Source organism: Cyclopterus lumpus, chromosome 6 (genome assembly GCF_009769545.1).
Source record: "Cyclopterus lumpus isolate fCycLum1 chromosome 6, fCycLum1.pri, whole genome shotgun sequence".
NCBI classification, from domain to species: Eukaryota; Metazoa; Chordata; class Actinopteri; order Perciformes; family Cyclopteridae; genus Cyclopterus; species Cyclopterus lumpus.
This window is the reverse complement of record NC_046971.1, coordinates 10,294,596-10,317,421: the sequence shown is the minus strand read 5'-3', so window position 1 is coordinate 10,317,421 and position 22,826 is coordinate 10,294,596. Positions and strand designations below refer to the sequence as shown.

General features: G+C 43.2%; 1 protein-coding gene across 1 annotated transcript in view; it reads right to left on the bottom strand.

Moving 5' to 3' along the window:
* Window positions 1-20,839, bottom strand: part of syt7a (synaptotagmin VIIa) — a 62,433-nt gene extending 41,594 nt beyond the window's left edge. The window contains exon 1 of the mRNA XM_034535264.1: window positions 20,744-20,839. Coding sequence (XP_034391155.1) covers window positions 20,744-20,777 — 34 coding nt within the window. The 5' untranslated portion in view covers window positions 20,778-20,839. The remainder of the gene's footprint in view (window positions 1-20,743) is intronic.
* Window positions 20,840-22,826: the final 1,987 nt, after the last annotated feature.

The window sequence follows — 22,826 nt, the reverse complement described above, 5'->3', positions numbered from 1 at the left end:
CTTCAGATCATGCTATTTCTGTATCAATTGTGAAACCTTAGTTTCCAGAAACTGAAATCAACACATTACTATTGAGTTAATTGTACTGCTGTTATCTCAGTGGGTGGTCAATTAATTATCTATCATTGATAGATCATTGAATAAGTGATAAAGATGATAAAGATAACATTTTGGTTACATTGAATCTACTGATGTCTTTTGGTCTGGATATGTATGCACTAAGCATGGTCTTGATCTATCACATAATCTATCAGTGTCTCTGCCTTAATTTTCTCCCTACAGCTCTGCCTCAGAAAGACTAAATGAACTGCTCAGATTGAAATTGATGACTTTCATATGTAAGCCACAAGGACCCAACACATTTACCCTGGACACTCTCCTCATGCTTCCTCACAGGCCCACTTGTTTTCCAATTTGTAAGTGCCCCTCATGCCTCGCATCAAACACACATTAAAAATGGATTAGAGTCATATATCACCAGATGACTCTAAAACACAACTTATCTGCCTGCCTGGCTTACATTTTAGCGGTGCACATTTGTCAGTGCAGTTTAGCAGCTAATTGCACATTTAGGTGACTTTGGTTGTCCCAGCTCTGTTGGGATTGAAGAAAATATTCAAAAACATGATTACTGATTGTCCTTTGAAGAAGTACCTCTTGGCTTCTCATAGACGTCACCTTTTTCCCCTTTCTTAAGTACTCTTCCCACTTTCGCCTCCTGAGACAAATGACTGTTATATATTCTAGAAACCTGATCAAGCTGAATGAGCTTCTCATTTTAGTTTTTCCTGATTCGATGTGAGGTCCTGGGACGGGGATGTCGTATGTGTACAGATTGTAAAGCCCTCTGAGGCAAATTTGTGATATTGGGCTATACAAAATAATGGCTTATTATTTATTATGGCTCCCTCACACGGTTAAAAACAACCTATTACTCACCAGTCTCACAGGTGCCCTTGCCTTTATTGACTTAAGTACACATGGTGGCTGTTGATACTCTGGGAGGTAGAGTAGTGTCCATCTCAGTAATGAGCTTGGGAGCTGTAAACTAAATGAACCATGACTAACATTATTCCTGTTTCAGGGGCATTAAATTGCTTATATACAGCCTATTCTATGTGTTGTGAGCAAGGTTAGGGTTCACAATAAAGCAGCTCCTCACTGAATTGTTTTTCTACACTTTTTCCCTGGTGTCTCCTCCTTTACAACCTTTTCAGTATGTCCTTTATTGCTCTAACGGATCATTGACTAAGCCCTGCCTCCCTTAGTTACTGATGCCTGTCAAGTTTTTCTGTTCTGAGAGTTTTATCGCCTGAAATTAATTTCTGAAACAATGGGTCCTTGATTCAACACAGAGGTAGACAAAGCAGCTTCTCATTGATAGACGGCAATTGGCGATGTTGCTGTCTAAGAAGAGAGCCGTCACTGGCTGATTTTACATTATAGCTAGCGAGCTAATTAAGCTATTACTAGCTTTAAGAGCTGGTTGTTGCCTAGTACAGACCCAGATCTGGCTTTGTTTTGTTGCTGCCTTCAATTTGCAGTTGGAGCTCCGGTGGGAAGTGGAAAGCTCCACGCCGGCAGCAGTGGCTCCTCCTCCAACTAGGAGCCTCACCTCACCGCCCTGCTGGGAACCAACACCAACACCACGCGGCTGGAGACCCAGGCTGTATTGCATCGAAACAGCAAAAACAGCAAAATGTCTTCTTGCAGTGTTGTCGGGTGCCACAATCGAGGGAGTTTAGCTCCAACTTGACACTCTTGTCAAACTGATTCTGGGCTTAGGCTCGAGCTACAATGTTGGCAAAAGCCTTTCAAAGATAGACAGAAAGTGGTGCTAATGGTTTATCTGAGATCTTTGTCCACAGCCTCTCCAGCCCCACCCGCGAACCTCTTGAATAAGTGGCTATAGCTAATGGATGGATGTATCCAACGAGGCCCAAAATGCTGATTGAATTGTGAGTTGTGCCAAACAATTTGCCTAGCTTCTTTGACTTCCTACACCACCTCAATGTCCACTTTCTATCACCTTCTTGTCATCTGTGGTCTAATGTACAGTTACCTCTAATTCATTGCATCACCTTGACCATCTGCATTGAAAGTTGTGTTTCAGTTACGACCTAAAAAAAGGCAATAATTGCACGTTCTCAAAATGTAAAACACTAAAACCCACATACTCTTCCACTTGACGCAGCTTAAGCACAGTGACATGAGTGGGAACATGTGCATTTTAGGGATGTGAAGGAACCAAGAAAGTGGAGAGAGAACAGTGCAGGAAAAAGCAGAGTGGGAGTGAGGGAAGAGAGGCTCAACTGTTATGCTATTGAGGAGCAATTTGTGAAGCTTGTGCATATGCATACAGACCTACAGTCCCCTTCTGCCCACATCATCAGCTCACTGCTGGTGACATCAACCAAGACAAAGAGGTCCCGGATGCTCCATATGTATCATGTGGGAGGCATTATAAAATCTAATCCAAGTCAAAGTCAATTGTATTTGCCTGAGGATACAGGGCAGAGTTGCATTCATGATATGTATGTTTTGTGTATGTGTGTGGACACTTATGCGCTTTTGTATCCATGTCCAATTTGCAGTGCCACTCCTCACATAAAAATAGCAGCCTAAATATTCACACTCCATCAAAAATGGAAAAACAATTATTGAGGGTGTAATTAATGTATTGGCAGGACAAGTGCAACTTTAATTGAATGACAGCTAAATTACAGGGAAGCAGCCTAGTCCCAACATCTCCGTTATGGTTTATAAAATCCCGTCAAACACCACGCAACTACACAATGGGCTTAGTTTAAGAAGTCTACAGGATTATTCACAACCAAAACAGACACACATCTACCAAGTGAAAAAGCCATACAGATTCAGTTTGTCATTAATGAATTAATACAAATTCATGACTACCTGGAGGCCTCTACCTTAATTAAAAGCCCTTTATTACCTGTCAGGACTGACCACGTAGTAAAAACCCAGGATATGGTAAATCATCGCCTCTAGCTAGAGTACTGACTTGTCCACAAAATCATATCCCTTATGACTCCATAAAAGAGCCACTAAAAGAGAGACCTCTCATGACCTGATGCTATCCGTGCATGTCGATCTTTGCATTGGTATGTCTGCCGATATTTCTTGGTCTTTCTGCAATGGGGAACTCTCACTTCCTTGGAGTCAAAACCTCACGTTGACTAAGTTGTACCGTCGGCTGGTGTGATGACTGATCACTTGCCTCGCCTCTGACCACAACCTTCTCACAACTGGTGTCAGGACGAGGGGAGGATGTACAAATGCACAACAGCTAAATGAGGGAATTAATTGTTTTGGTATTTGCAACAGGCTGTCAAACTGTATTCACTGTACACTGTGAGTGCGGAGGGAAAAGAGAGTAACTCCTCTTCAGGGAGAATTATATGTGTTTAGTGGCTGCTGCTCTCAAGAAATGGAAAAGAGAATCCCATCTCTCCAGTGACCACCTTTCTCCCCAGGTGACGTTTCACGTCAGCCGCTGTGCATTAACGGTAAAGCTCCGCTACGGTCGGAGTGATCCTGTCCTCTTTGGTGCTGTGGGCTGGGCATAGGCCCCGGGGAAGACATTGGCTCAGTGTCAGGAGGAGATTTAAATACCCCTCTGCTTTTAGAATCCAGCTGGACAGACACAACAGAAAATAACTCTCATTAGCATCAGCCAATGTCACTGGAAGGACAAATTAAAGTAATGAAATATATCCTTTAACGTATACTGTATCAGCTTCTCTGACTCACGAGTGGGTTTCTTCCAAAAAACTAATTTAATAATTAATACTAACATTTAATATGCGTCAAGTTCCCCAGAATTGCTTTCCATAAGCACAGGGTCATCTTGGACGGACGGGTCTTGAGCACTTATGTCTGTCGCTTGACAGCCCATTGATGTGTTTGCTTGTGTAACTGTCAACAATTTACAGCCGGGTAGTACCCAGCAGACTCAGACATATTGACGGTGCCATGCAGCTGCTTGCTCGCAGCAGGATACAGTAAAGGGCTCATGGGAAATATAGTTTTCCACAACTGCCAGTCCTTGTGGCCTTCACTGTAATTTTCCACACAGCACCTGAGGACATTTTAGCCTTGCTCCATACTGTAATAGCTTGTCTTAATTCTTACTTGCATGCATATTAATAGTAGCTATTCTGGAGATATGAGCTTGTTGCTGCTGTTGCTGCAGACAATAACACCTCAGAGTTCAGGAGTGGCCATAATACCTGCAGTACCGAGCTGGATGTCACTGTTTGTCACGTCCACCAATACAGCGATGTAGTCTATCTGGCTGGCAGGGCCACAGAGAATAAATGGCAGGCTTGGCTACTGCCATTGAGCAGAGTGACACACACACACACACACACACACACACACACGGCTCTCACACCTACTTGACATTATCACCCTTACATCATGAAAAGGATGTCATTTGGCTAACTATTGCTGGCGTAGCTGAGGGGGGAAATAATAGAGGGACTGTGAGTTCAGGCTGGAGAGTGAAAAAGAGAAGAGATTTAAGTTATTACTGGAAATTATGTTAAGTGTCTCTTTGGCAGGGTAATAATGAGAAGCACAGCATTTCTACTCCAAAAATATGATTAATTGTGGAAAGCGTGCTGGAGTGTTGTTTTCCATCACTTTCTCAATTTAGTCTGTGCCCTCTTGAGAGCTCAGGGTGCGGTGTTCACTGGGCGGCGCCTGAACAGGGCCCATGCAAACTACAGCACATTGTCACAAACAATCTAACTGGCATTACGAGACCTTATTTATTTTCACTGGGAGGAAAATCAAAGAGGCAGAACTAACCTGATCCGTGGTTGATTTATTAACTCTCAACAACAGAGCTGTAATTCCCGTAATGAGTAATGGGCCAGATGGAGTTGGCGAAGAATAGCGGAGGCTTTTGAGGCAGCCTCTCAGCCCTGAGTCTCTATGAGGTCTGTTAAATTACGAAAAGGACAAACAGGGTGATTGTGTGATTTGTATGCAACCTGACCTTTAAGCCGACTGAGGGGCTCTTGAGAACACAAAGCTATCCAGGAAGAAACAATGCTTCCTGTTAGATTAGTAGAGATAATTAGGTTGTAAACAGATCTTTTGTGTGTGTTTCTTTCCACTTCAGTGGCCTTGTTTGGTTAGAATTGGTTTAGTTTTGTGAAGACAGTTCAGGAAACATCTTTAGCTAGCCAGCAGTATGGTCAGTCAGTAATTCCCTCAGACATATAACAACTATTTAATCGATTGCCATGAAATCGCCATCAAAATGTCACTTTGTTCAATACTTTGTTTTATGACCAAATACGTGGAAAAATAATGACATTTCCATCAGTCTCAGATGTATTGTGCTAATTAGAACATGTTAGCATGCTAACAGGGAAAACTACTGGTGTGCATGGTATTATACAAATCAGCATGTTAGCATGCTGGCGTGAGCATTTAGCTCAAAGCACCGCTGTGCCGGAGTACAGCCTCGCAGAACTGCTCACGTGGTTAAAAAATATGTTACATTACCTCACGGGCCCTGTAGAATACATATTCAAATCGGGAACGTAAGTGCTTTGTGGACTATTAGTGACTTAACACACCACTTCTATTTGAAAATCAGTGGCTCTTCACAAGTTAATGGGCTGGTTTTACACAAATCGCTGACAGTTATCTAATGGCTATGTGTGAAGTGGCTGACACTATACCATTTCATAACACTAATTGATGCACAGATGAAATGTAAGGTTGAGGGAGGGTATGCGTGTGTGGGTATATGTCCATGCCTGTTTGTGTAATTGTTGGAACGTGTGCAGAGCTTAGGCTGATGATGGGGGGGGGGATTCACTAGGCTGTTCCGGAGGGACGTGAGAGGAGGACGAATGGCACATCCAGTACAAAGATGTTTGCTTCCCTTTTGGACCCTCGGCCCATTGTCTCCAGCGACTGGTGAACTGACAAGTGCCACTCGCATAATGTTCTTGGGTGATGTTTGGTCGAGTGGTCATAAACGGATGATGTAATTATATGTAGGGGGAGGGGTCTGAAGTGTCACTCCGTCCTGCATATGACATGAGAGATTGTGCAAACCTTTGCTCAAAAAGCACCCAAAATAGGTTTAGTCCAGAGCATGTTAGGACTGCCAGCATGTCCTACCTCAAGGCTGTGCTAGTTGGGGACTGGCAGGCTGGAGGCTGTGGAGGGGAAAGAAGAGGCAGCGCGTTTGGCTAGCTGTGGCCGCGTAGTGTCTTTTGGAGAAAGACAGTGAGCGAGCATGAGCACGCAGGCCTACAGCTGCTCAGAGATTTTCATTTGCCTGCTTTCTACTGCAAAGCCAAAAAGGAAAAGACAGGGCTTACTCATCATATCAATAATTGTCCCCCCTAAAACAACTGTGATTGTTGATGACAGCAATGCTTGCCGAAGAAGCAATAGTAACAAATACTGTTTTATATTACATTGTATTTCTACCTTTTACAGCTGGCCAAGATACTGACAAACCCTACTTGGCTTTATTGTTGCGGCTGGTGGCCCCTAATCCTGTCAGAGAACAGGATGTGCCTCATGCCCTGTTCAGACTAACAGTATCCAGAATGTGTCTAGCTTGAGCTGCAGATCTTGAAATGGTCTAAAAGTGTATTTACATTACATTACATTACATGTCATTTAGCTGACGCTTTTATCCAAAGCGACTTACAATAAGTGCATTAAACCATGAGTCCAAACTCAGAACAACAAGAATCAAGCAAGTACAATTTCTTCAATAACGTTAAACTACAGAGTACTATCCGTACGTGCCATTTAAGTGCTACTAAAGTGCTAAACAACAAAGTGCTATCGGTAAGGGACATTTAAGTGCTACTAGAGTGCTACTACGGCTCTACCTTCCCTATTCAAGGTATAGTCGAAAAAGATGTGTTTTTAGTTTGCGACGGAAGATGTAGAGACTTTCTGCTGTCCTGATGTCAATGGGGAGCTCGTTCCACCAATGAGGAGCCAGCACAGCAAACAGTCGTGATTTTGTTGAGTGTTTAGCTCGAAGTGAAGGAGCTACAAGCCGATTGGCAGAAGCCGAGCGAAGTGAACGAGCTGGGGTGTACGGTTTGACCATGTCCTGGAGGTAGACCGGACCCGATCTGTTCGCAGCACGGTACGCAAGTACCAATGTTTTGAAGCGGATGCGGGCGGCCACCGGTAACCAGTGAAGGTCGCGGAGGAGCGGAGTAGTGTGGGTAAATTTCGGGAGGTTGAAGACCAGTCGAGCAGCTGCATAAATGTGACCACATCTCTTCCTGGCTTACATGTGATTGTGTGCTGCTGAACAGAAAAACACATCCATGCTCAGCCACAGATGAGAGAAGTCCCCTCCTGAATTCCCTTCAACACACTGCCCGTGCTCTTTGCCACAAACAAACAACTTGTCGTGTTGTGCAAAGTTAAAGATGACCCCACGGCCCTTGCTTTCACGTTACATTGAGTGTGCAGTCACATGCATCACTGACTGCTGAATGCTGTTTGAGAGATTCAATCCCAGGAAAGCCTCAAAGCTATGTGTTGGTGCAATTACACCTGTGTTTGGGGCATTTCACTGGTGATCAGATGAGATACATTTGGGTTCTGAATGAAGCAGTCAGTCATGCACACAGCCTTGAAATGGTCGCTAGTCTACTTGCTTTTACCAAGAAGAATGCCTGCAGGAATCTGGGATTTTGAGGATGTGTAACTGATTGCATGTCTATTTGCACTATCACATGTCGTAAAACAAAAAGGTTGTTAAAAGCATGAAAATGTTGTTGGCAAATACTTAAGTATGACTTTGAAATGCAGTTATTCCAGTTTGACAACTGGATACAATTTTCAGGGACAGAGATTTCTTCCAATTACGTTTCCAGATAAAGTGACAGCTTATAGTCCAGCCGTGTGGCTAAATATTGTGTTGAATAAGAATGAACAAAGCATGTGCAACATTTGTGAATGAAGACCATACAGGTGGCTCAACAATCGACTTAAACAGACATGCAGGTCTCCATTCCCATACAGATTGCAACCCAACAGGTGGGGCATCGAGCACTGCCTCAAACCAATGAAACAGCACAATGATGGCTGCACGCCATTGATTTTCCTTCCCCATCACTGCACACGGTAACAACCTCAGGTCAGCGCGACAACGATGGTTACACACTACAATATAACCACTCAAGACATATTAAAGCCTGTAAGAGGTTATTCTGAAAACCAGAGCATCAAACGATAGTGTGTGTTTGTTTTCTTTACACCTTAAACATAAAATGTAAATGCTGCTCTAGAATATTATTAATCTAACGCAAATGAAAGCCATATATTTCAAATTAAACTTAATTCATGGTGCGAAATCCTGCATGGTTTCCTTGTGTATCTGCCCCTCCTCTTTCCTCTCATTCCATTGTTTTCCCCCTCTTCTACCTCCTAGCCTCCTTGTACCTGGGCTTGTGATATCTTGGTAGAGACTACTCCAAGAGGAGTATTTTATGAACCACATCCAGCCTGTCAAATCTGTCTGGAGCACATTACATAAAGTGCTACTGCAAACAGTGTGTAATAAACAGTGGGAGACGGAGCTTAGAGCGCTGTGTTTTAGAAGAAGGAGCAGAGGAAAATGGAGCAGCCAAAAGGACACAAGAAACATTTTCAGTGACCTTCCCCAAGCGATTCACGGCTCACACACTTCCCCCTGCCCTGCTCTCACAAACCTCCGCTGCTCCTCTGATCTCAATCTGTCCCAGTAATGCAAGTTTCTAAATTTCCACGGTAATCTAAAGAAATACCGACCAGCCGTTTATGGGATGCAAATATCACACTGAATAAAATATGCAATGCAAATAGCCTGTTACATTATATCAATATTTCAGAGGAGTAAAGGCGAGGGTGAGAACGTGGCTCTGGGAGTTGGACTGAGTGCAAAATCTGTCCGCACTGAATGATAATATTCCCACTGTTATTAAAACAAGAGCCCATCATTGTCTTTACACCTCAGACGCCAACATGTAATACTGCAGGAGGTACTGATGGTACATTCCACACATATCACGTACACCATCAATGCTTATACGACACAAAGCGCTTATAGATCCATGTATAGGCAATAGAACCTTGGGCAACTTATGTTTAAAACATGACCCTTTCTTGGTATGTCTCATGTCAATAGAGCCTGCGTGAACAGTCCTTAATGAGGTTTGTCAGGCGCTTTGAGAAGGGGGAAGACTGTTGGAAGAAGCTGGGAGCCACATGCCTGTCAATCCTCCGCCATGTCTGATGTGCAGTCATTGTGTGTTTGCCTCAGAGTCACAGCCTGTTCAGTGGGGGGATCTCAGAGTGCAGCCGTGATCAAATATTAATTGAATTTAAGAAACGCTACTTCTAAAACAATCCTAATTATGAGCTGCTTCCCTACACGGCATCAGTTTCTCACAGCTGTTCTCGAGCGCCCATTTTACCTCCTCTAGCTACACACTTAAAGCTTCCTCTTGCGTATTTCTGGCTTTTGCTCGTTTCTCCCACTTTGTCCTCACCTCCTCCCGCTGTTGCTCTGTAATTAAGCAGTGTGTTTTAGAGGGCAATGGACAAGGGAGGAACAGATTTACCCCAGGGAAAGATGGTGTGAGAGGCAGATCCTATGAAGTCCGATGCATACATTATCCCGCCGTATGATAGCTCAATTAACAAGCAAAGACCTCCATCATCTCGTTAAAAGTGTGCTGACCGTCTCTCGGGGGAAAACAATACGTTGTCATCAAGTGGATAATCACATATAGGACAACATGATTTAAAACAATCAGTCTCATATAGCAGCTCGCAAACATTACCACCCAGGAAGGAACAACACCACAGGCAGGATGTGGAGTCAGCACTCTAGATGATGGAATGACAATTATTTTATAGTGGTTTTGGCATTCGGGCTTCTTGTTTTGATTATGTAATCAAAATGCTTATTTTGGTGGTGAGTGAGCCGAGGTGAATCACAGTGCATTCTGGGAGCTCTCTGTTTGACCTGCCTGTTTGTTTTTCAAGGCTGTGCAGCAGGATCCTGCCTGTACCCAAATATCCAGAGCGCATGGACCACGCCACGGGACTGGAAAGTCAAGGTTTCTCTGTTTACGTGTGCAAATGTGTGTCTGAGGGCATTTGAGCGTGCCAACTATGTGGGCAAATAGACTCCGAGAGAGAGTGACCAAATATTGAAATATCACCCAATGTCAAGATTATTGGAGTGTATAATTTTTCGCCTTTTATGACTCATTAAGGCTATCAGTGGCCCCTCCCAAGCGTGAGAGCCATAATCACTAAGCAGGGTCTCAGGGCGGTTGGCATTAATCAATGAATGTTGCGTACAGGAAAAATGATCTGTGAAGGGAGAAAAGCGCTGCTGTTCATTAGCGCGAGAGAGAAAAAGAGCAAGAGATATTTCTATAGCATGTCAGATTTGTGGCACAAAAGGCACATTTCAGCTTTGTAGCCCAGACCAATCAGAAATGAACTGCTTGGACGAGCCAATCTGGTGAGTCTCATCTCTACTGAGTCTGTGGCTGAGCTCTCTCTCTCAACTCACTCCCTTTCATACACAATTGTTTGCATCCAATTCATTGTGCTTATCCAGCTGCGCCAATTCAGCCGCTGCCAAGGCAAACATAGGATGATAAGCCTGCATCCGCAAAAAGTTAGATGACTGCTGGCGAATCAAGAGGAGCAGCGAAAACAGTAATCCAGATCATTTTTGGAGATGGAGTGGGAGGAGAGATAGAACAATAACAAGAGTCTACCAGCTGTTGGTATCAGTAATTTGATCTTTTTGTGTTTACAACTGCTATTCAGTTACACCGTGAATGGGGCAAGCATTGCTTTTCTACAGCTAAACGATCAGCTGATGAATCCTAAACCCCGTTATTGGCCCTCCACCCTGGGTATTCAATGTCCCACTCAGTCATGTGAATCCATATTTGGGTTGAGAGGTGTGGGACTGTGTATTCCTTTGTTCTGTGTCAGGTTGCCCTATATCATCTGTCCTCCCTGCCTATAGGCTCATTACTCCCTGTTCTACCTGCTCCTCCTCCTGCTCCCTCCACCCCATTCTCCAACAAGTGAGGTACTACATTACAAACCATGCCAATTTTAAAATGCCTTATTGGTCCAAATGGCTAAATTCCCAAAAAAATCTGATGGGAAAAATCCACAATTATATTAACATTTTTAAAAAAGAGCAAAATGAGGTTATAATTAAAAATCTTTCTATCATTGTTGCAACGGTTCTAGTGAAAGCATGAGTGTGAAAACAGTTTGTGTGAACTTTCCCAACACACAGAAACACACACAATCCTATTCCAGACCCCCTGCGGAGCAATAGCTCCCTTTTCTTCTCCGTCGACAGTAGCTGTGTATTTTCTAACCAGTCCTGCAGCCACAAAGGGAGAACAACTCTAATGGAGGAGAGCAGTGCAAGGACATACAGAGCGCCCGCTGTCATCTTTGGCATTTTAACCTCACACTGTCACAAGCTGCCTCCTTGGCTGGAGTGCAGAGGAGACAGACCTGGAGGGCTGATCCATCAGGTATTGTAGCTACAGTTATGGAACAGTGAGTGGGCTTAATCCACCCTGCCTATACAGCTAGCTTGATAAGGCGAATGAAGGAAACATGTCCCTCGCCATGATGCTCCCCACTGAAGCACAGTAAAGGGAAGATGAGACGGAGGGAGGAAGGAGGGGAATGAGGGAGAAACGCACAGGCAGCCAAGATGAGGAGATGGCACTCATAGAGCACAATCTGTCAGTCTGACTACCTTGCCAGATACAGGGTGGCTCACACAAAATCACACACTTTTTGCTAAATACCAAGAGACAGTGTGGCTACACACAAACACAACAATTAATGCGCAAGCGCACACACAAACTTGTGGAACATGCTGTACTGAAGTAAACAGTGTAATACTTCTCCTGTAAAAAACATTCATTTTGTAAAAGAAAAAGAAAAACATGCTTTTCACCTTACTTCCTTATCCAATAAATCAGCTCCTGCACACTGTCACACTTTTTTGACACTTAAGTGTTTTCAATCAATGTACCACAGGTATTGGCAGTGTGTGGGAGATTTCTTATTTTTATTAAAACGTTTTTACTTTAATATTTCCCTAAGCACATCTCTCAACACAGGTGTCCAAAGATGTTTTTTTGACCATTAAAACATTTTAAATTGGAACTGTTAGGGTTTCCTTTAGAGGAATAGTTCAGATTTCAGGGGAATACGCTAATTTGCTTCATTGCCGAGCTACAGCTCTCAAAGTCTGTACTAAGCCCCCCGAAAGAGCGCTGGGCTGACATCGTGGCCAAACGGTGGAATTCTGGAGCCCATAAACATTGTTTACCATTGACTTCCATTGGGAAAGTGGCATCTGCAACTCAGCTGACACATTATTTTGAGGTAAATTAACCACCCAGTACAAACACTTCAATAGCCCCTATTTAGATGATTAGGTCCTCCCATCCATCCATCCATTTTCAATACCGCTTATCCTCATTAGGGTCGCGGGGGCGCTGGAGCCTATCCCAGCTGACATAGGGCGAAGGCAGGGGACACCCTGGACAGGCCGCCAGTCCATCGAGGGCACATGTAGGGACATACAACCATTCACTCTCACATTCACACCTATGGGCAATTTAGAGATCAATTAACCTGCAGCATGTCTTTGGACTGTGGGAGGAAGCCGGAGAGCCCGGAGAGAACCCACGCTGCCACGGGGAGAACATGCAAACTCCACACAGAAGGACCGCTCCGACCGGGAATCGAACCCGCGGCCCTCTTGCTGTGAGGCGACAGTGCTAGCCACTACACCACCGTGCAGCCATGATTAGGTCCTAGGTCCTAGGTCCTAAAAGTTGTAAAAGGCACTAATCCAGAAGCTGCCTCGGGATGCATTAGATTGCCAGTAGATCCGCGTAATTTGACATTCAGAAACATGTGAGGGGAAAAATAGCAAATACAGTAACAGGATGTTGATTCATATTTGATCAGTGCAGCCTAGTTTGACAGTTTGATCAGAGTTCATGATCCTCCAGAGCAGTGATTGACAGCTGCGTTAGAGACTCCTCGGCTCTGATTGCTTGTTTTTCTTGAAACACAGTGGAGTCTTACCAATGCCATTAGGGGTGCTAGAAGAGGCAGAGGAGCCTGATTTGTTTTCACTGATTTTCTGTCTCATGTACGACTGTCAGGAGACAGAAAGTAAGTTTCATTAAAGTTGCCAGCTTTAGCTTTAAGCATATTACTTTAATGACATGGGGCAGTTAGTTTCTATCAAAGCCAAGGGTCAGGATGGATGATAGTTAAGAAGATACAATATACCAGCAGCATTTGATTCCAGCTGGGGCCCTTTATTGCACGTCATGCCTGTTTCTGTCCCCTAGTTTCATGCCTGTCTCTATTCAATCAGCTGTCTGATACAATAATACAGATGTTCAGGGTCCTTTAGCACACACTACAGGTCAGCTCCACTGGGTCTGTTTAAGATGAGTACAGTTACAGTCTATAGCTGTCAAAGTGCTTTGAAGCCATTATTACAGAAGCTATTACTCTTCATCTGTGTAAAATCATGGTGCGCACAGATTAATTACTCTTTGGAATGGTAATGATGTCTGTCAATAGGATAATTGCCAAGAATTATCTTGGAGTCTTTAAGTGAATGTGATTGTGTGACCACTGATGGTTTAATGTGAGAATTAATGGTGGTGAACACATTTTGGGATGACAGAGAGGGAATAAATATGTTTTTTCTAAAAAAGTCAAATAACATGAATGTAGCATGACCACATTAAGAGAGAAGTACTGACGATAAGAGCTGGAAGTGACCCCATACTGCCACCCACAGGGTGAACTCCTGACCTGCAAATAAAGTCATCATAGGTTATCACAACTCCACACACACCATTGCTGCAGAGAGATAGTCACAGAGCACCCACGCCGTCTCCGATCTTTCACATCAGCACCATGGTGCTCCAAAACACTATGGCAACTTCTCACAAGCGTAATCTCTCCCGGGTGTGAGATGCAAACAGGGCTAATATGTTTGAAGAGACGGCAGTGATCACATTTCCAAGTGACTCCATGCATCCTGATAGGATAACCGAATAAAGAATGTTCTCAGCGAACCACAATCCCGCTTTCAAAACACTTGATCCTAAGATGACAAGCACCGGGCTATCCATTATGCAATAGTCTCCCTTTCTTCATCACTAATCAGAAACTAGAGCAAGTTCTCTGTGCCTTCAGAGGACGGAGAGGTGGTTGTTGCAGAGTTATTGCGTCTACTCCGAACAGAATGCATCGCAGCACCTTCTGAAAGTGGGAGCTGCAGCGAGATAGCGAGGGTCATCGAGTGGTGAGAGGCGAAAGAAGCACCAAGGAGACGTAGAGGAAGAGACTGCGTAGAGAACACGGATCGACACGACGGGACTGGGTACTTATGCAACATCGTGCATGGAAAGGCTCATTATGCACACAGCGACATCGTCAACGTTACAAGCGTGCCACCACTGTCTGAGTTGAACATGTTAAAAGTTACAAATGTATTAAGCCATTCCTGTCACAGAGGATTGAAAAGACTTAAGTTTTAGAAGAGAGCTGTTGTGAAGCCATATTACAAGCTCTTTTCATCTCTCTCTTTCCCTGCTTCCTTTCCTCATCCCTCCCCAATAAAATCCCCGATCTCAAACGAAACACTTAATTCTTTACTATGTAGGCCTCCCACCCGCACTGTTTTTCCCTTAACACACACAAACACACACACACACACACACACACACACACACACACACACACACACACACACACACACACACACATATATATATACATGCAGGGCCTCTTCTCCTCTGTGTGACCTTGACTGGCTAGCACTCCAGGGCTTGTTCTTTGCTTTTCCCTCTCCCTCTGTCTCTCCAGCTCTCTCCATCCTTTCACCACTCTATTTGTCTGCTTCTCTACCTCTTGCTTTCTATCACTCTTCCCCCCCGACCGGCTGATGTTAACCGGCGCTGTCCTTTTTCCTCCTTCCCCCCCCAAGACACATGGGAGAAAGGGAGAGAACATGGCAGGGAGAGGAGAAGTAAAAGACCAGCCCCTCCTCCGCAATTTCAGTCAGCTGACGGAGAATCCACCATAATATGAACTGTATCAACAAGTCCCATATATGGATCCTGTCTTATTATATTTAATAATAATAAAAGCAGGCCTTCCATCATTACTTTTATATGGGGACAAATGACTGTAATGCCATACAAAAATAACTCTGATATGAAGCATTACCTTTCATTACATGAGACTAACTTCATGTTGTTTAAGTGTGCCATTTCAACCATTGGTAATCAATAACAAATAATTTATTTTATTTTCTTCTATTCCTTACAAACGCAATTTTATTTCCTTTGCAGCGCGTATTGCTTGATGATTCAAAGTGTGATTATGCTTCGCTCTAATCGGCTGATACGGCTTCCTGTTTCACCGGGGAGGATGATGAGCGCTCTCAGTGAAACAGCAGGTCAGAGCCGTGTTTCATTGCAGGTGTTACTACAAAAACATCTTAATTACCTCCATTGCAGCATTGTAGCCTGTTCCTCTGACTCCAGGGATCCTTGAGATGTTCCCAATGGCTTCGCTCACAACATACATATGTACGTATAATACATTGGAGCGGTTGACTGTTTGACTATGCATTCAAAGTTAAAAAAACTTGAGCTCAAGTGATGGAGTGATTTATTATGAAATGTCAAACAGGCTGATTAAGCGCTCTCTACAATTATGCTATTCCTGTGCCAATTTATGTACCTTACATATCTAAAGACCTCTGCTGTGATTAAGTTCTGATCTGATGCTCACAGACCGAAACCACCGCATTTAATTTAGGCTCCGCTGTAAAATATTACATTTTCATAGTCAACATCAGACAGCAATACAGCAAACTGACAAGACCACAGAATATATCACGACAGCTGTATGATTTAAATAATATTTAGATGGAAAATAGAGGGCATCATGAATCAATATCTCCAGTAATCCTCCTTTTAAGTGTGATCATAGAAATATAGACTTGTAGAAAGTCTCACCCAGCTTCCAGCTGTGCTTCAATTCATTTTGCTCTAAGGGGCATGGACATTATAAGACTGCCAAAGCAATCTCCCCAAATAATTGTCCATCCCACATTAGCAAAACAGCCATGAAGAAGAAGGACATCATCAATTTCTACAGGGCAATAATAACAATGAGGGTATGGACTCACGGTCTACCCGCTGACACTTATACTTCACACCATGTTAAAGACTCCCCACAAATCCACTCCGTTTACCATTTAATTTCCTTAGCAGTTAAAACCGAGTGATGCATACCGAGAACTGCCTGTCTTACACCAGCAAGCTAGTATACCACGAACTGCTGAAGACCAGTGCATAATAAAGGCATTTTTGTTATTATTGGACAAATTAAAATGTTATGGCATCACCACAATTATTACAACTCAGCCTCTGGTGACCATGAATGGGTTGTACAAAATGTTATTATAAAGTGGCTAAAAAGGAGCAATTACTGTGGGTCAGAATTAGGTCATTCTTAAAACAGAGGAAAAATGACCCTAATCAATAGCGAACCTGACGTTTTACTATATATCATATTCAAGTGGTAGATAGTGTGGGATGCCAGACGTACAGAGTACAGGACCACACATTAAATATATTTAAGGCAAATTGTCCCCGAAGCACGAACTAAAAAAAGAAGGGAGATAAGAAAATGTTGACAGAGGGATAATACTCTATGCCGCAAGGCCAACAACTGAAGCTCTCCACTGATTTCTTCATTATTTTTGGAAATATTATCATAAACTGTGCTGTTCTGCGTAGACTGAACTGGACTTTGCAATAAGACAACAGGGGAATAGGTCACCATGAGAGGCCATAAAGCTGTATTACCGACCTATTGTTGTCAGTCCTATTGATCAGGGTGATCACATGCATAATACATAAAGTCAGTGAACCACAGGTCCCTCCTCAGAACGCATCTACCCAAACATAACCTGTACCTGAAGCATACTCCCTCAGTAGAATCGATCAATAAAGTTGTCAAATCTCGTATAGTCGGTTCATTAAAACGCTCATCAATAGATGACGCTGGAAAGCTCTTCATTTATTAGTCCCCCGGCGACCGAGCGGCTGAAAACTGAGCTTTGTGTCAGAAGTGGGAATAGAAGTGAGTCTGTCTGGTACAGACGCTTCACAAGTAGGGACGGTCTTCTACTTTTTATTAATAGATTCTTGTTTCAGTCCCTTTCAAACTAAAATGCCATAATTTAGCTGGTTCCAGTTTCTTGTTATTAACAATGTGCTGCTTTTCGCTCTCCAATATGACTGAATATTTTTGTGTTTTAGACGCTTTTAAAAAAGATATTTAAAGATATCACCATGCCCGTTGTATTTAAATGGACATGTTTTTACCATTTACTAGCATTTGGGAGGATAAACTATTAATTAATTGACCAACAAAATAGTTGGCAGTTTTATTTGTAATGAAATAATCATTACTTCTAGGCAACAAAGATGCAAAGTAACCTTAACTCTATAACATCCAACCTTAGACCTTTCAAATGTTCTGTGTATTAATAGTGTTTTGCTTTAAAAAGTGAATTTCTAAAAGAACTGTTCCTGTTATTTACAGTTGAGTGACAGTTTTGTGCTAAATTGATTTAGTAGAGCACACCTAAATGTATTCTTAAATAAACTGCCCTACTGAGGAATAGAATATTTGTTCCGACTTTTATCCCCATGATAAAGAAGGATTGGCTGCATGTGGGCTGGATGGTCCGAACATCCCACATTGTCCCACACATGGCCGACAATCAAACCCTGCAGGAGCCCACGCTGCTGCATTTTGAACGAAAGTAAGTAGTCTAAATAGTTGTTGAATGTTTTCCAGTGGGTATAAAGAACCATTTAGCCGTCACACTGAAGAGACGATAGTAGGGAGCCACTTATCCCTTTCTACTTTCTATAATGTACTGTTTTAGGTGTAGTTTGGATTGAAGCCCACATCCAGTTATATTCCAGATGTTTATTTGAAAGTATAGCCAGTGGTTTGTGTGATTGTCCGGCTCATATGAGCAACCTGTTTGTCCTCACCCACCTCTAATCCTCTCAGGCCATAATCAATATATCCCTGGTAGACCTTTCTCCCGCTCCCTGCCACTCACTCCAACTTGAGACGCGGTCTGAATTTAAAGGCCACAGCAGTGCAGCGAGGGAAACACCCGCCGGAAAGGAACACCCGCCTTCATAAACCAATTAAAACGGCGTGTTGAGCCCCTTATTTAAAAGAGCATCCCCAACGCATTAGTAGTCAGCTTACTCATAGCTTCGAAGTCCATTTATCCTGGGAAAGGTCCTTTTGTCTTTGCCTGGGTTTAATAATGGTTTCCAGGTACGTTCACTCTGCAACATCTTGTCTTTAATTACTTCAGCACCTCACACTAATGATCCCTCCTGATCTTCCTACATCACCCAACACCTGCTACAAACAAGCATGGACTCCTGGATCGTGAGGTCCCGTACACAATACGGTCTGGTATGCTCCGAACATTTCCCTTTGCATCCCTCTTTGACCTTCAACAAGAAAAGAGCTAGCCGGGCTAGCAGTTCTGTGAGGCTGCACTAATGGTGGCATGGCCTCGTGTGCACAATGGCAATGCTAGCACGCTTAGTTTACTTAGTGAGCATGCTAGCCTTGCTACTAGCGGTTAACTTAAAGGATGCTGGTAATGCGTTTGGTTTATTGTGTCGGAGATACATTGTTTGGTCCGACGAAGGTGCTAAATGAAGAAGTCTGATGAGGCCCAGAAATAAGAACATGTTTAACCATATCAGGAGAGTAAAAGATTATATTATGATTCATTGTCTGGGAAACTTGAACTTCTGAGCCGTGGGCTCGCAGCTAACGGTGCTAACAGCACAACCAGTGAAACAACGGCCCAACTATGTAAACAAAGCAACGAACACACAGGAGGAGTGACTCCATTCTCTGTATCTTTACATAGCATGTTGTTGTTTTCTGCTATATTAATGCTCTGAGTATGGAATTTAACCCTGTTAATAGTTGTCTGGACCAAGATGGAGGACCAACCGACTGATACTGTGCAATTCAACCGGCTTCGCAAGGATTCCTGGCTTAAAAATGTGTAGTTCACATCCCTCAGGAGTGACTGCAGGCCACAAAAAACCTGTCCAATCCTCTCAACACTTCCAGGTCAAAAAACCAAACTCCAAGATAGCATCAATTGAAAAACAGGTGGCAAATGCCAGTTAATTAACTTCCTTGCACATCTTCTTTTGAAATGAATTAGCTGGGCTGCTCGTGACAACTTGCAACCTTTATAATAAGGGTAACCAGGGCAACCATCAAGGTTACGCTGCAGCCACAGTGGAGCTGTAACATAGTAACCGTTAAATGTTAATGTTAGCTTATTATTATGAATATTAACTTATTTGTTGTATTAGGACTTATGTTGATATCAGTGACCGACAAACTTTGACAAAAATCTATTTTTTTCCAACAGAAAATAACTTTTCTGGATGTATAAATCGCCTTCAATTGCAGTCCAGTCTGTCGTTTACATGAAATGCTGATTGCAATTTTTCTTGCTTCTTTTGTTCTCCCGTCGACTGATACAAGGGGAGCTGCTCTCGCGCACGGATGCTGCTGCTGCTACTGCTGCTCGCGCACGTCCCCGGACAGAAGCATGTGTTGTCCGTGTGTGGCGAGATCACATTATCTCACATCACAGGGAAATGAACAAAAATAGCTCCTCCCACTCTGCCTTTTGCTCTTTCACACACACACACACACACACACACACACGCACACACACACACGCACGCACGCACGCACACACCCCTACCCCCTGCCCGCCTCCCGGTCCTCGGTAGCAGCAGGTGTTATTCTCCCATAACCTGAAGATTCGGCTGGTAATTAGCATTACCTCTCCGGCCCGGAGACTTCTTTGTGCTTCGTGGTCGGGGACACGGGTCGAGTGTGTTCCCCGGGCACCCGAGGAGGGAAGGAATCACGCCTCAAAAACACGTGGGGGAGATTACTCAAATGTGCCTCCTTTGTGCCCTCTGCACGGTTATCGTCCAGCAATACGCTGCATTCCGTTAGTGAGCTTCTGTTTGGTGCTTGTTTGTTGCAGGATGTCGGACGCCGCGGAGCACTATAAATAACGTGTAGTCACTTGGGGTTCATTGTAGCTAGAGGCTTTGACCTTGTGTTATGTTGCCCTTAAGTATGTGTGTCTAACACATTGACAACAAAAAGGCGCCGGTCAAAGGACGCCTATGATAAAGTGGCTCTGTCTACAACAGGTTCACAATTACTCGCCCACGGTGCATTGGAATAAATGCAGGATGTTGGGTTATTGGTAAGCCTCCTCCCTGGAGGCAATTAACTGCACGTATATTACATAATGGCAGCCCTCACTTTAGACTAACGTGCAGGACCGCATGTCAAAAGGAGAAGGCTGTTTAAGAAAGAGAGAGAAAAGATAGACGGGGAGTGACAGTGTACATCCCCACCTCGTCTCGTCACCTCAGAGAGAAACAGCGGGTCAGAAATGAAACACCTTGAAACTGTCAGGATGCTCCTCGCAAAGAGTGCCAATCCGTTGGCAGGATCTTACCTTTGCTGTTGTCCTCTTCCCTGTTCAGATACATGGCTGTTAATTCACTCCGGGGCAAACGCGACGGCGTTGTCTCAGTGGCGTGTCGGTACTCCTCTGGCGCGTATCGTGAACTCCGACGATGTGGTTGTTCGTAGTAGGAGCTGTTTATTGTTGTGTTGCTCCTCAACAGCCTCTCCTCTCCTCCTAGTGGATAGGTGGGCTACCCAGTTTGAGACTCTCACTATCTCCCTCCCTCACTATCTCCCTCCCTCTCTCTCTCTCTCTCTCTCTCTCTCTCTCTCTCTCTCTTTATTAACCACTGGTTCACTGTGTCTCAGAGGACAAAACATAAGTGACTTTTGTTTTTTTGGAGCCGTCGTTAAGAAGTCTGTTTGCTCTGCTGCAACGTGAGATCATTGATTCTGTTTGTGGATCTGTGTGTCATTTTAAAAAAAAAAAAAAATATATATATATATATATATATATATATATATATATATATATATATATATATATATATATATTTCCTCTGCATGAAAGCAGGAGTGCAGTTAGCTCACTCGTGGGATTTAGACCAGACTCGCATGGCTTGATTGGGAATCTCACTAGTGGTGGGAGAAGTCTCCAGAAGTCTACTTACGTAACACATTAATATTTTAAGAGTAAAAGTACTCATCGTGCAGAATGTTATATTATTGTATTCACTATATTTTTCTCAGTCCCAATGTGGTAAAATACACTAAACATATAACATAACATTAAACAACAGAACCATATAAACTATCACAACATTAATGGTTAATTGTTGTACCTGGCCAATGCTAATGTTCCCTTGTATACTTTAATTGTAATTAATTGGCAGCTATTTTGATGAAGGGTTGGTCATTCAATCAAGCAAGTAAGCCAAGACTTGACTAATTCTAGCTTTTCCAATATGAGGATTTGTTGTTTTCTATGATTTATTAACAGGTTTGTTAGATAAAACCATACATTTGAAGATGTCACCTTGCGGAAAATGTGTACACTGGATAGCTGTCAGTTTAACATCATTTAGTTTAAACATGCAATAGTATAAAGCGGTGAAGTGCTCATGTTTGTGCAAGTACCTCAAAACTGTGCTTATGAGCAGTACCTGAGTAAATGTATTGAGATACTTTCCACTTCTATATATCTTAAACCACAATAACAAATTAGTCATTAGAGCAACATCCTGATTCATCAAACACTGAAATGAGGAAACAACGTAACGACCATCTGGCCCCGTCACTTCAACCATGCTGCATATCCACTTCCTTACCTCTTATATAAATGGTGGTCAGATGGTCCTGTATTCACGACACTATTCTGTGAGTTTATTGACCACATTATTAGGCACAGGCCCGAGATTAAGAGCTGTTGAGGAGTAATTGTGTGTGTCTTCTACCAGTTTTTGATGCGAGGTGATGTGGCTGCTATGCAAATACTCTCCAAATGAGATGTAGATTATGTTAACACTCAGTGCTCAGGCTGTCTTGCATCAAACACACACACACACACACACACACACACACACACACACACACACACAGCCCTGTAAGTGGTGAAGGAACAATTTGTCCATGACCTTGACTTAGTCCTAGAAAAATACAGTCTGGAGGCAATTTAAAACAATTTCTTCAATTACTTTTCCTTCTTGTTCTCAGAGCTAATTTCTCATTTGTGATGGAACTTCTTCTTACTTTCTCACTTGAAGCTGGCAGACGGCGACGTGGGACATTATAAAATGAAATGGGATGAGCCACGGCAGTTATTAAAACGGCCACACAAGGCCAGCGTCAGCGCTTTGCCATTTGGTAGAAATGGTTGAAACAGAAGTTGTGTAATTAATCTCTGATATTAAAATGGAAATCATTACAGTGCATGCTCATCAACCACTAACCTCGGACCTGAAATCTATACAATGCGGTCCGTGATGTTTTTTATTGCACTTCTCAGCCACTCAGTCACTCTTCAGTGTGCTTGAGGGATGAATATGCAGGTTTTCTTTATACGCCTGCAAAATAGAAAGCTAATATTAAATTCAATCATGTGTCTCTCTGATATCACAGATTACAATTCAAAA